Source organism: Seriola aureovittata, chromosome 8 (genome assembly GCF_021018895.1).
Source record: "Seriola aureovittata isolate HTS-2021-v1 ecotype China chromosome 8, ASM2101889v1, whole genome shotgun sequence".
Classification (NCBI taxonomy): domain Eukaryota; kingdom Metazoa; phylum Chordata; class Actinopteri; order Carangiformes; family Carangidae; genus Seriola; species Seriola aureovittata.
In genome coordinates, this window is record NC_079371.1 from 3,575,274 (window position 1) to 3,590,327 (window position 15,054).

The following is a 15,054-nucleotide window of genomic DNA, read 5'->3' on the forward strand; positions in this document are numbered from 1 at the left end:
ACCTGAGTGTGAAGACTTAGAGTGTTCATGGTGTGAGAACAGCAAACAGCATGAAGCACAAGCTTGTTAACCTGCACATACAAAGGTAGACTAGAATCAAAAGTGGAGTGATGACGACGGTTTCATCTTTTGTAGTTTGTCATAGTGGAAAATAACCAAGACGTCATCAGGACAGAATTTTCTATAATTTTCCATTGTGAGCAAGTGGTTGTCAATCAAAAAGTTACTGTAGAACAAATAAGAAATAACATGAAATTTGCTCGTGTTAATCCAGAAACAATGTAGTCCAATAATAAAACATGTTGCTGACATTATTCAATTCATTTCTAGCATCTCAAATAAACCAAAGCCAAATAAATAAATCATAGAGAAAGTGAGACAGGTGTGTGCCGCATCAACACCTTTACCATATCAGAAAATCTTGGCTGATTCAACACTGAATTATTCAGGCAGAATACTGTATCACACCAAAACATCACATTTTCTGATATTCCATGTCTGTTTTCCTGGCCACCATCATAATAGAAAAATGCTTTTTAATGCCTTCACTCGAACACATGTACATATATACACACACTCTATATGCTTGGTGTGCTGCCGCAGCTCTGTACTGTAAAGTGTCGGTTCAGCTCTGTCTGCAGTAAGAATTGGAAGTTTGTTGTAGCCAGATAGCCGCGGGCAGGGCGGTTGTCTCTGTGGACGGGCTCGTTAATATCCAACGCCGCTTCGCTCAATTCTCTCTGATATGATGAATTATTCTGTTTGGTTGATTTTCCTAATGTAATACACTCTGTGTGCTCAAAGTTAAAAGGCTTTGCAGTGTTTTCTCTTAACATAATGATAGAAACCAGCTGCACTTCTGTATGCTGAGTGTCAGCGTCCTTCTCTGGCTACACTTCATTGGTTTCCCTCTGCGCTGCTTTGAAAGCGAGCAGTCAGGTGGGTGTAGGTTGTCGCTCCCTGTCACTTAACCCAGAGCATCTTCAGCCCGTCGGCTGCTCAGAGACGGCTCATCTTCTTCTTCCATGCTCTCCTTTCTCTTCTTGCTCTAAATTATCTAAAAGAAAACTCTTGTATACATCAGTCACCATCAGTTTGTGGTCTTCTGAATACAGATCTAATACAGGCGGGGGGGGAATACTGAGTTACATCCTCCTTATGAAGCAGACAGTAAAATGAAACCCACATATTTGTATGTTATAACTGCAGATTACATCTCATCTCATTACAAACTCATCTAATCAATTAATTGATTGAAGATGGATTCAAAGGCATCACATTTAGAGAAACCAGAAATCCACTCATCCATATGTTGTCATTTCATTTGTCCCCACTCCTCTTTACAGGTGAATCCAAAGCGGAGCAGGTCCCAGTCACACCCTGCAGCCCACCGTCCTCCTCCTCCTCCTCCTCTTCCTCCTCCTCTGTGACCACCCAGCCAACTCCCAGAACTGACTTGTTTCCCCCCCCGCCCACTGATGCCTCTCCTGCTGCACCAGCAAGCCGTCCTCCAACTCCTCCGCCTGAACCCGAACAGCCTGCAGCCTCGCTCTCCAAAGAAGAGGAGGGGGAGGCCCAGGCCGCCTCTGAACCGAAGCACAGGACTCCCAAAAAAGACCTGCTGGAGATCGACCGTTTCACAATCTGTGGTAACCGCATTGACTGACCAGCAGCGGCCGCTGATGTAGCGATTAACCACTCAGGAAAGACGGAGAGCAGAAGCCTCCCGGCTCGGCTCTCCTGGCCAACAGCAGCAGAAAGCTGAGTATTTATTAAAAGTCAGTGAACATACAGTAAGTTAGCGTGAACATGGACACAGTGTGAGACGATCCTGCTGCTGTTGAAGCCTGAACTCGAGAAGTGTGACAAAGAAAACTTCAGTTTCAGAGTTTACAGCAGGAGAGAGATGGTGTGAGTGTGTGGCAGCCCAGTCGTCAGGATGAACTGGCATGTGTCTGTGTTTGTGTGTGTGTGTGTGTGTGTGTGAGTGGAGGTGTTAGCATGGTTCAATATTTAGAGTGAGAGTGTGTGATGCAGCGTATGTGTGAGCACACAAGCACTTCCTGTATGAGCAGCGCTGGGACCAGAAGGAGAGAAGTTTCTCAGTTCGCTCAGCAGCCGGAAAACAGACAAACTTCCAGACTCTTATGTAAAAAAGGAAACACCTGAGTGGTTCTGAAACTGCATCGAGTGTTTCCTTTTTCCTCAAAAAAGATTAATACAAGTAGAGTTCTTATTTAAAATAACCAATAATTGGTTGTCCATCTAACGTCAACCCAATTTAAAATGAGGAAAGAGCCTCTAAGAGGTTCCTCCAATAGGAATCTCAAGCCAGTGGTTCCCAACCTGAGGGTCAGGTCCTCGACAATGGGTCATAAGATAAACATATTTCTGATACACAGAATTATGTTTATTTAGACTTTCCTCTACTGTTCACCATTTTTCTTCTGACTCACTGGATAATTCTACCTGTTTGTGTCTCTAAAAACTGACCTTTTAGGCAGAATTGGTCACAACCGGTGATGAGGGGTTTGTTTCAGAGGGTCACGAGCCAAAAAGGTTGGGAAACGCTGCACCAAGTAGTCGCACACTGTTCATTTTAGAGTTTATGCGTTGCTGCTTGTTCCATTAACCGCTCAGTTCAAATGAAGATTAAAGTTTATACCTCAGTGGGACTAGTTTGCATTTTTAAAACGAAGCATCTTTTTACTTTCCGACGCCATCTGATGGCGTTACAACAGAACAGTGACTTTTAAAGAGCAGCTTTAAGCGGAGCTTTTCGTTTATGCAGCCAACAGATAAAGTCATCTGCAGCCCACACAGGCGCCTTCAGCAGCTAAGAGACCTTTCATTAAAAGGACCAGTCAGCGTACGACATTAACAGAGGCTGCCGGTCAAATGTTGGTAAATTGTGACGGCACACACTAAAGCTGCTGCTTCCACCCGCCGCTCCGACCGATTTCATTCAGACTTCAAAGTAAGAATTTATATAAATTTCCAGTTGGCTCTTAAAATCCTGAAAAACACTGAAAGATGCTCAAGAGAATCTCAATTTCCTTCTTGCTTAAAGTAAATTTTTTAAATCAGTTTTACACATATATATATCCACACATATACACATATATATATATATAGGTGACAAATCATTATCTGAAATTCATCATTTAATAACAATGCATATAATTGTTAGAAAGGGGTTATCACTGTCCTCCAGGACTAACATTGCATAACTTCCTTTAAGACGTTACGAGTGTGATTTTGTTGGAGAAATCGTATTTAATTTTTCATTACTTTTGGTCTGGAGAATGTTTGCACTGATGGACCGTATTGTCTTAAATACGACAGGTCACGTTTCTCATTCGACTCTCAAGTAATGTTCTAATGTTTACATCTTAGAAAAATAGAAGCAATATTTCCACAACAGAATGCCTTTTTTTTGCATGTGTGTTTTACATTTTGTTGACTGACGTTATCTGCTATGATTTTAATTTTTTCTTTTATTGCAATGAAAAGTATAAAGATAAATATATAACAGGCCAGTTATATATCATCAAGCTTTCATCTGTTACCCACATATGTAATTGAGTATAAACAAACTATGTTATTCCTAACATTATATATCAGAGTGCTTTAATCAGAGTAAAGTTCCTGCAGCCGCGACAAATACTTGAGCTGTGCCAGAGAACCTCATGTAAACCTGTTGAAATCACTTAACAGTGGTACTTTATGTAGCACCTCATGGTTCCTGCCGCCTGTACAAGGTTAAACTGGGAGTTTCTCCATAGCAACAGTTTTGTGCATCAAGCTGAGCATTTTAAACTGAACTATAAAAACAAATATATTCCACTAATAGAAGATAGAATTTATTAGGGTTTAAAATCATTGCAAACATGTAGAAATCAATTCTTTTTTAATTTAATTTCTTTCTGGTGCACTCTTCCTATCACTCTCAATTTATTTGGGAATTTAAAAGGTATTTTACTGCCGTGTGAATAAGCCAAACATATGACAGTAATATACTTTAAGTGATCATAATGTAAAGTGGAGCCTCATATTTTACTTTTAGCAGAAATAAGATGTGTTTACACATATCAGCTTTGATTTAATTCTGTTTTGGAGAAATAAAAGCTCTTTATAATATTCATTACCATTGTAATAAGGAAGATAGTTCTATTTTTGGAGCTGACAGTTGTGATATGATGTTTTTTTTTTTTTGCGCGTGAAATCTGACTCTTCTGTCTTTTCATGTGGTTTTGTCGAATGTCTCGTCTCGTCTCCACCGGCCTGAGCTCAGCCTTGTTGTGGTCGGTCGGGTTCAAAGTCTCCACTTTCAGCTGGTTGAGCTTAACTGGTCCCAGTCTGTACCTGACTCAACCACAACTGGACCCAGCTGAGCTCAACTCAGCTAATGGAGATGAGGCAAAAGTGTTCTTATGCAAGCTGCGATGGTCCAGTACACTGCCTGCTTTGTTTCATCAGTTTGGTTCCTTATTTAATTCCTACCTTGATAATGTATGACAATGCTCTCTTTTGGATTAATAAAAAATTGGTTTCTTAAGTGTGTTGTTTTAATCTATGCAGAGCTGCATCTTTTTTTTGATGATTTGCTGTTGTATTCTCTCTCTTTAGTTGGACACAGGTTCATTTTGAGCCTCAGTCTTTGTGCTGTTGTGACAATGAGACAAATTTCCTTCAGACGTGATGCTACGCCTTCAGTTTCACTCAGCTACAGCGTCAGTGAGATTCGTTCACTTCCTCTAACACAGTTTCCCAATGACTCAGTAAGTAACTCAGTCATTTGACTGTCTGGACCCTTTGTGTCACAGGGTTTTTATTTAGAAAAATATGAAACCTGCTAAAGACTTTACATCTTATACAACTGTAACATTTGGAAACTGCTGTATGAAGAAGCTACTAAATGTTTTGTTCAGGTTCACAAATAAACAGCTGTTCTCAGTGGTTTAATAGTCACAACCTAGTGTGACTGCCCAGACTCTCACTCCTCTCCTAGTGCAAAAGCAACTGAAAATTCCTGTACAAAAAGAACATGTGAAACACACTCTGTTGGCAGTTTATTAGGAACACGTCCCTAAAGCTAATGCACTCTAATACAACAGTCCTGCAATAAACCCTGCATCAGGAAGGTTTTAATGTTCAGTTTGTGTTGAAACAGTTTTGATTCAACGCTCTCAATGACATACAAAACAATAAAAAACACCCTTCAATTTAACAAAAACTGAACATTATAACCATCATGAAGGAAGGGTTTACTGCAGGATGTGTATTAGACTGCCTTAGTTTTAAATAGACGTAGCTAATAAACTCTATATACTCTAATGTATATGTGAAATGTGGTTTCCTGTTATGTCTACGTGACTTGGTCAATTATGAAACAGTGTTCCACATGAGATAATTGTGAATTCAAATTCACATGCTTTATTGTAATGGTGAAAATAGATCATATTACAGTATATGAATCCCACGCTGCATCATTGTGCTCTGTGTGATACCGCTAAAAGCTCAGGGAAAGTGGCCCTTGAGCTACGATTGTTCTCTGAGGTCAAACGAGAGTTTTCATGCTGATCTTTTAAAGCCAACACAGACAAGTCCTAACAGTGCTTTGAACGAAATCAGAGCAGCTACTGAGCTAGAATGTCAACAGGGCAAACTCCCTTCTACTAATGAAAACCATGTAGTATGGCTAAAAGCTCTGGAAAAAGCAAGTGCAGCTTGAGTTTGCATTGTTTTGTCAATCTATATGAATCTCAGTATTTTTTGCTGCTGGAAACATCAAATACAGGATTAAAACTCTTTACTCTGATAACAGGAAAGCAGTAAAGGTCTTTTTTACTGCCAGTAAGCCGAGGTTTACACCAGCAGTGACCTCACCTGTCCTGAGGCAGAGCTGCACAGTATCTGCTGAGGAGGTGAGGTCAGGGAGAGTAAATCTCCAGCAGACATTCTTAGAGGGCTAATCTCCTTATACTGCTGAGGACTGAGATGAGCTTCAGCTATGTCACAGCTACCGGGAAGTCGTCTCAAGACAGGACAAGTAGTAGTAGTACTTGGAAAGAGTCCAGCACATCAGAGTTTTAAAGATGAGACTTGTGATACATGTGTAAAGAAATAAAATGATCAGCAACTTACGCAAGACTCATCAACAAGTAGAGAAAATGAATTAAGCTCTGTAAGTGCTAATGAGGTTATATCTTGAGTTTGTGTTTGTGATTTTATGTACATTTTAATAAGAGTTTGTTTTAGCCAAACTTCTACTCTGATATTATTTTCTTTTGGCTCCACTGACAAAGACCGTCCTCAACCTGTCACATTACTTCCTGCTTCAGTGTATGAAAAGTGTCAGCACAGCTAAAAGTCCCATCTGCTGCTATGCTGGTCTAACGAGTGTGTGATCAGTGAAGAAAGGTGATCAAAGGTTTCCAAACAGGAGTCCCCATTGTCTTCAGGAGCTGGGGGCCCCATGTACTCCTGAGAGAGGACAACGATGTTATTGTTCAGAGAGACAGAAGGAAAACCCAGCTGATCTCCGCTCCACCAATCACAATGCCCCTCTGGGCTGCACCTCAGGTATCCTCTGTCTGCCCTCTGGGTGGAGAAGAGGTCAAAGATCGAGGAGAAAGAGAGCACCTGTTGGAGGGACAGATGGAAAGTGTGTAATATTTACAAGGGAACAACATGTAAAGAGATGCTTTGTTTTTAATATATTAATTCACTGACTGAATTTCAGATGATTCTCACTTTCATTTTTCGTTGACTATACTCATCTATACGTAAATAAAAACTAACTGAAGGGATCGTGAGATACATATCTCACCGTAGGTATTGTTTACTCCTTGATGATTTCCAGGCTTCATAAAGATTAAAACTTAAAAAATGTTATATTATAATAAGGCATAAAAATTAAAAAAAAAACCATGTTATAGTAAGGCATAAAACGTCAAAAAACAACATAGTATGGTAAGGCATGAAAAAGACATAGTATAGTAAGGCATAAAAACGTCAAAAAACAACATAGTATAGTGGGGCATAAAAAAAGTCATAGTATAGTAAGACATAAAAAGGTCATAGTATAGTAAGGCATAAAACCGTCAAAAAACAACAGTACAGTGGGGCATAAAAAAGTCATAGTATAGTAAGGCATAAAAATGTAAAAAACACTCATGGTATAATAAGGCATAAAAACGACATAAAAGGTCATAGTATAGTAAGGCATAAAAATGTCAAAAAACATCATAGTATAGTAAGGCACAAAAAAGTCATAGTATAGTAAGGCACAAAAAAGTTCATAGTATAGTAAGGCATAAAAAGGTCATATTATAGTAAGGCACAAAAAAGTCAAAGTATAGTAAGGCATAAAAAGGTCATAGTATAGTAAGGCAAAAAAAGGTCATAGTATAGTAAGGCATAAAAACGTCAAAAAAGGTTATAGTATAGTAAGGCATAAAAATGTCAAAAAAGGTCATAGTATAGTAAGGCATAAAAATGTCAAAAAATGTCATAGTATATTAGTGCATAAAAAGTTAAAAAAAACTTCATAGTATAGTAAGGCAAAAAAAGTCATAGTATAGTAAGGCATAAAAAGGTCATAGTATAGTAAGGCACAAAAAAGGTCATAGTATAGTAAGGCATAAAGCGTCAAAAAAGGTCATAGTATAGTAAGGCATAAAAATGTCAAAAAAGGTCATAGTATAGTAAGGCATAAAAATGTCAAAAAATGTCACATTATATTAGTGCATAAAAAGTAAAAAAAAACTTCATAGTATAGTAAGGCAAAAAAAGTCATAGTATAGTAAGGCATAAAAAGGTCATAGTACAGTAAAGCATAAAAATGTCAAGAAACATCATAGTATAGTAAGGCATCAAAATGTCAAAAAACATCATAGTATAGTAAGGCATAAAAACATCAAAAAAGGTCATAGTATAGTAAGGCATAAAAATGTCAAAAAATGTCATATTATATAAGTGCATAAAAAGTAAAAAAAAACTTCATAGTATAGTAAGGCACAAAAAAGTCATGGTATAATAAGGCATAAAAATGTCAAAAAAGATCATAGTATAGTAAGGCATCAAAATGTCAAAAAACATCATAGTACAGTAAGGCTTAAAAACATAAAAAAACATCATAGTATAGTAAGGCACAAAAAAGTCAGAGTATAATAAGGCATAAAAAAGGTCATAGTATAGTAAGGCATAAAAACGTCAAAAAAGGTTATAGTATAGTAAGGCATAAAAATGTCAAAAAAGGTCATAGTATAGTAAGGCATAAAAATGTCAAAAAATGTCATAGTATATTAATGCATAAAAATGTCAAAAAACATCATAGTATAGTAAGGCATAAAAAGGTCATAGTATAGTAAGGCATAAAACCGTCAAAAAACAACAGTACAGTGGGGCATAAAAAAGTCATAGTATAGTAAGGCATAAAAATGTAAAAAACACTCATGGTATAATAAGGCATAAAAACGACATAAAAGGTCATAGTATAGTAAAGCATAAAAATGTCAAAAAACATCATAGTATAGTAAGGCACAAAAAAGTCATAGTATAGTAAGGCACAAAAAAGTTCATAGTATAGTAAGGCATAAAAAGGTCATATTATAGTAAGGCACAAAAAAGTCATAGTATAGTAAAGCATAAAAAGTCAAAAAAACATCATAGTATAGTAAGGCATAAAAATGTCAAAAAAGGTCATAGTATAGTAAGGCATAAAAATGTCAAAAAATGTCATATTATATTAGTGAATAAAAAGTAAAAAAAAACTTCATAGTATAGTAAGGCATAAAAAGGTCATAGTACAGTAAAGTATAAAAATGTCAAGAAACATCATAGTATAGTAAGGCATCAAAATGTCAAAAAACATCATAGTATAGTAAGGCATAAAAACATCAAAAAAGGTCATAGTATAGTAAGGCATAAAAATGTCAAAAAATGTCATATTATATTAGTGCATAAAAAGTAAAAAAAAACTTCATAGTATAGTAAGGCAAAAAAAGTCATAGTATAGTAAGGCACAAAAAAGTCATGGTATAATAAGGCATAAAAATGTCAAAAAAGATCATAGTATAGTAAGGCATCAAAATGTCAAAAAACATCATAGTATAGTAAGGCATAAAAACATCAAAAAACATCATAGTATAGTAAGGCACAAAAAAGTCAGAGTATAATAAGGCATAAAAATGTCATATTATAATAAGGCATAAAAATGTCAAAAAATGTCATTATAATAAGGCATAAAAAGGTAATAGTATAGTAAGGCATAAAAATGTCAAAAAACATCATAGTATAGTAAGGCATAAAAACATCAAAAAACATCATAGTATAGTAAGGCATAAAAATGTCATATTATAATAAGGCATAAAAATGTCAAAAAAGGTCATAGTATATTAGTGCATAAAAAGTAAAAAAAAACTTCATAGTATAGTAAGGCATAAAAATGTCAAAAAACATAATAGTATAATAAGGCATAAAAACATCAAAAAACATCATAGTATAGTAAGGCACAAAAAGGTAATAGTATAGTAAGGCATAAAATGTCAAAAAAACATCATTGTATAGTAAGGCAAAAAAAGTCATAGTATAGTAAGGCATAAAAAAGTCAGTATAGTAAGGCATAAAAACGTCAAAAAACAACAGTATAGTGGGGCATAAAAAAGTCATAGTATAGTAAGGCATCAAAATGTCAAAAAACATCATATTATACTAAGGCATAAAAAGTAAAAAAAAAACATCATAGTATAGTAAGGCATAAAAATGTCAAAAAACATCATAGTATAATAAGGCATAAAAACGTCAAAAAAGGTCATAGTATAGTAAGGCATCAAAATGTCAAAAAACATCATAGTATAGTAAGGCACAAAAAAGTCATAGTATAATAAGGCATAAAAAGTCAAAAGAACATCACTGTTTAGTAATGCATAAAAATGTCAAAAAAGCATCATTGTATAGTAAGGCATAAACAAGTCAGTCTAGTAAGGCATAAAAACGTAAAAAAACAACAGTATAGTGGAGCATAAAAAAATCATAGTATAGTAAGGCATAAAAAAGTCATAGTATAGTAAGGCATAAAAATATCAAAAAACATCATAGTATAGTAAGGCACAAAAAAGTCATAGTATAGTAAGGCATAAAAATGTCAAAAAACATCATGGTATAGTAAGGCACAAAAAAGGTCATAGTATAGTAAGGCATAAAAAGGTCATAGTATAGTAAGGCACAAAAAAGGTCATAGTATAGTAAGGCATAAAAACGTCAAAAAAGGTTATAGTATAGTAAGGCATAAAAATGTCAAAAAAGGTCATAGTATAGTAAGGCATAAAAATGTCAAAAAATGTCATAGTATATTAGTGCATAAAAAGTTAAAAAAAAATTCATAGTATAGTAAGGCAAAAAAAAGTCATAGTATAGTAAGGCATAAAAAGGTCATAGTATGGTAAGGCACAAAAAAGGTCATAGTATAGTAAGGCATAAAGCGTCAAAAAAGGTCATAGTATAGTAAGGCATAAAAATGTCAAAAAACATCATAGCATAGTAAGGCACAAATTAGTCAGTATAATAAGGCATAAAAATGTCATATTATAATAAGGCATAAAAATGTCAAAAAACGTCATATTATAGTAAGGCATAAAAAGGTCATATTATAGTAAGGCATAAAAAGGTCATAGTATAGTAAGGCACAAAAAAGTCATAGTATAGTAAGGCATAAAAAGGTCATAGTATAATAAGGCACAAAAAAGGTCATAGTATAGTAAGGCATAAAAATGTCAAAAAAGCATCATTGTATAGTAAGGCAAAAAAAGTCATGGTATAGTAAGGCATAAAACCTTCAAAAAACAACAGTATAGTGGGGCATAAAAAAGTCATAGTATAGTAAGGCATAAAAATGTAAAAAAAACTCATAGTATAATAAGGCTTAAAAACGACGAAAAAGGTCATAGTATAGTAAGGCATAAAAATGTCAAAAAAACATCATAGTATAGTAAGGCATAAAAATGTCAAAAAAGGTCATAGTATAGTAAGGCATAAAAATGTCAAAAAATGTCATCGTATATTAGTGCATAAAAAGTAAAAAAATACTTCATAATATAGTAAGGCACAAAAAAGTCATAGTATAGTAAGGCATAAAAAGGTCATAGTATAGTAAGGCACAAAAAAGGTCATAGTATAGTAAGGCATAAAAATGTCAAAAAAGCATCATTGTATAGTAAGGCAAAAAAAGTCATGGTATAGTAAGACATAAAACTTTCAAAAAACAACAGTATAGTGGGGCATAAAAAAGTCATAGTATAGTAAGGCATAAAAATGTAAAAAAAACTCATAGTATAATAAGGCTTAAAAACGACGAAAAAGGTCATAGTATAGTAAGGCATAAAAATGTCAAAAAAAACATCATAGTATAGTAAGGCATAAAAATGTCAAAAAAGGTCATAGTATATTAGTGCATAAAAAGTAAAAAAATATTTCATAGTATAGTAAGGCAAAAAAAGTCATAGTATAGTAAGGCATAAAACCGTCAAAAAACAACAGTATAGTGGGGCATAAAAAAGTCATAGTATAGTAAGGCATAAAAATAAAAAAAAACTCATAGTATAATAAGGCTTAAAAACGACAAAAAAAGTCATAGTATAGTAAGGCATAAAAATGTCAAAAAACATCATCGTATAGTAAGGCACAAAAAAGGTCATAATATAGTAAGGCATAAAAACGTCAAAAAAACCATAATTGTATAGTAAGGCACAAATAAGTTATAGTATAGTAAGGCATAAAAATGTCAAAAGAACATCACTGTATAGTAAGGCATAAAAATGTCAAAAAAGCATCATTGTATAGTAAGGCAAAAAAAGTCATAGTATAGTAAAGCATAAAAAAGTCATAGTATAGTAAGGCATAAAAACGTCAAAAAACAACAGTATAGTGGGGCATAAAAAAGTCATAGTATAGTAAGGCATAAAAACATAAAAAAACAACACAGTATAGTAAGGCATAAAAAAGTCATATTATAATAAGGCATAAAAGGGTCATAGTATAGTAAGGCATAAAAATGTTAAAAAACTTCATAGTATAGTAAGGCAAAAAAAGGTAAAAAAAACATCATAGTATAGTAAGGCATAAAAAGGTCAAAAAACATCATAGTATAGTGGTGTATAAGAAAGTCATAGTATAGTGGTGCATAAAAAAGTCATAGTATAGTAAGGCATAAAAATGTCAAAAAAACATCATTGTATAGTAAGGCATAAAATGGTCAAAAAACATCATAGTATAGTGGTGCATAAAAAGTCATAGTATAGTGGAGTACAAAAAAGTCATAGTGTAATAAGGCATAAAAAGGTCATAGTATAGTAAGGCATAAAAATGTCAAAAAAAAGTCAGAGTATAGTAAGGCATAAAAGCGTCATAGTATAATAAGGGATAAAAACGTCAAAAATAACATAGTATGGTAAGGCACAAAAAAGTCATAGTATAATAAGGCATAAAAATGTCATATTATAATAAGGCATGAAAATTTCAAAAAACATCATAGTATAGTAAGGCATAAAAATGTCAAAAAACATCATAGTATAGTAAGGCATAAAAAGTCAAAAAAACATCATAGTATAATAAGGCATAAAAATGTCATAGTATAGTAAGGCATAAAAATGTCAAAAAACAACACATTATAGTAAGGCAAAAAACGTCATATTATAATAAGGCATAAAAAAGTCATAGTATAGTAAGGCATAAAAACGTCAAAAACAACACAGTATAGTGGGGCATAAAAAAGTCATAGTATAGTAAGGCATAAAAATGTCAAAAATCATAATAGTATAGTCAGGCATATAAAGTCAAAAACACATCATTGTATAGTAAGGCAAAAAACGTCATAGTATAATAAGGCATAAAAAGGTAATAGTATATTAAAGCATAAATATGTCAAAAAACATCATAGTATAGTAAGGCGTAAAAAGGTCATAGTATAGTAAAGCATAAATATGTCAAAAAACATCATAGTATAGTAAGGCATAAAAAAGTCATAGTATAGTAAGGCATAAAAACGTCAAAAAACAACACAGTATAGTAAGGCATAACAAAGTCATATAATAATAAGGCATAAAAGGGTCATAGTATAGTAAGGCAAAAAAAGGTTAAAAAAAGGTTATAGTATAGTAAGGCAAAAAACGTCATAGTATAATAAGGCATAAAAAGGTCAAAAAACATCATAGTATAGTGGTGCATAAGAAAGTCATAGTATAGTGGTGCATAAAAAAGTCATAGTATAGTAAGGCATAAAAATGTCAAAAAAAACATCATTGTATAGTAAGGCATAAAATGGTCAAAAAACATCATAGTATAGTGGTGCATAAAAAGTCATAGTATAGTGGAGTACAAAAAGGTCATAGTGTAATAAGGCATAAAAAAGTCATAGTATAGTAAGGCATAAAAAAGTCACAGTATAGTAAGGCATAAAAACATCAAAAAACAACACAGTATAGTAAGGCATAAAAACATCAAAAAACAACACAGTTTAGTAAGGCATAAAAAAGTCATATTATAATAAGGCATAAAAGGGTCATAGTATAGTAAGGCATAAAAATGTCAAAAAACTTCATATTATAGTAAGACATAAAAAGGTCATAGTATAGTAAGGCATAAAAACGTTAAAAAAAACAGTATAGTAAGGCATAAAAAAGTCATAGTATAGTAAAGCATAGAAATGTTAAAAAGGTCATAGTATAATAAGGCATAAAATGTCAAAAAACATCATAGTATAGTAAGGCATAAAAAGGTCATAGTATAGTAAGGCATAAAACCGTCAAAAAACAACAGTACAGTGGGGCATAAAAAAGTCATAGTATAGTAAGGCATAAAAATGTAAAAAACACTCATGGTATAATAAGGCATAAAAACGACATAAAAGGTCATAGTATAGTAAGGCATAAAAAGTCAAAAAAACATCATAGTATAATAAGGCATAAAAATGTCATAGTATAGTAAGGCATAAAAATGTCAAAAAACAACACATTATAGTGAGGCATAAAAAAGTCATATTATAATAAGGCATAAAAAAGTCATAGTATAGTAAGGCATAAAAACGTCAAAAAACAACACAGTATAGTAAGGCATAACAAAGTCATATAATAATAAGGCATAAAAGGGTCATAGTATAGTAAGGCAAAAAAAGGTAAAAAAAACATCATAGTATAGTAAGGCATAAAAAGGTCAAAAAACATCATAGTATAGTGGTGCATAAGAAAGTCATAGTATAGTGGTGCATAAAAAAGTCATAGTATAGTAAGGCATAAAAATGTCAAAAAAACATCATTGTATAGTAAGGCAAAAAAAGGTAAAAAAAACATCATAGTATAGTGGTGCATAAAAAAGTCATAGTATAGTGGAGTACAAAAAGGTCATAGTGTAATAAGGCATAAAAAAGTCATAGTATAGTAAAGCATAAAAAAGTCACAGTATAGTAAGGCATAAAAACATCAAAAAACAACACAGTATAGTAAGGCATAAAAACATCAAAAAACAACACAGTTTAGTAAGGCATAAAAAAGTCATATTATAATAAGGCATAAAAGGGTCATAGTATAGTAAGGCATAAAAATGTCAAAAAACTTCATAGTATAGTAAGGCAAAAAAAGGTAAAAAAAACATCATAGTATAGTAAGGCATAAAAAGGTCAAAAAACATCATAGTATAGTGGTGCATAAGAAAGTCATAGTATAGTGGTGCATAAAAAAGTCACAGTTTAGTAAGGCATAAAAAAGTCATATTATAATAAGGCATAAAAGGGTCATAGTATAGTAAGGCATAAAAATGTCAAAAAACTTCATAGTATAGTAAGGCAAAAAAAGGTAAAAAAAACATCATTGTATAGTAAGGCATAAAATGGTCAAAAAACATCAAAGTATAGTGGTGCATAAAAAGTCATAGTATAGTGGAGTACAAAAAAGTCAGTGTAATAAGGCATAAAAAAGTCATAGTATAGTAAGGCATAAAAACGTCAAAAAACAACACAGTATAGTAAGGCATAAAAAAGTCATATTATAATAAGGCATA

At 33.2% G+C, this 15,054-nt stretch overlaps 1 protein-coding gene across 2 annotated transcripts in view; it reads left to right on the plus strand.

Annotated features, from left to right (window-relative positions):
- The window catches only part of tapt1a (transmembrane anterior posterior transformation 1a), a 28,728-nt gene extending 24,170 nt beyond the window's left edge, over positions 1 to 4,558 (plus strand). For both annotated transcript variants that reach the window (XM_056383343.1, XM_056383344.1), the window contains one exon: positions 1,347 to 4,558. In XM_056383343.1, the coding sequence (XP_056239318.1) occupies positions 1,347 to 1,666 (320 nt within the window). In that variant the 3' untranslated portion in view covers positions 1,667 to 4,558. The remainder of the gene's footprint in view (positions 1 to 1,346) is intronic.
- Positions 4,559 to 15,054: the final 10,496 nt, after the last annotated feature.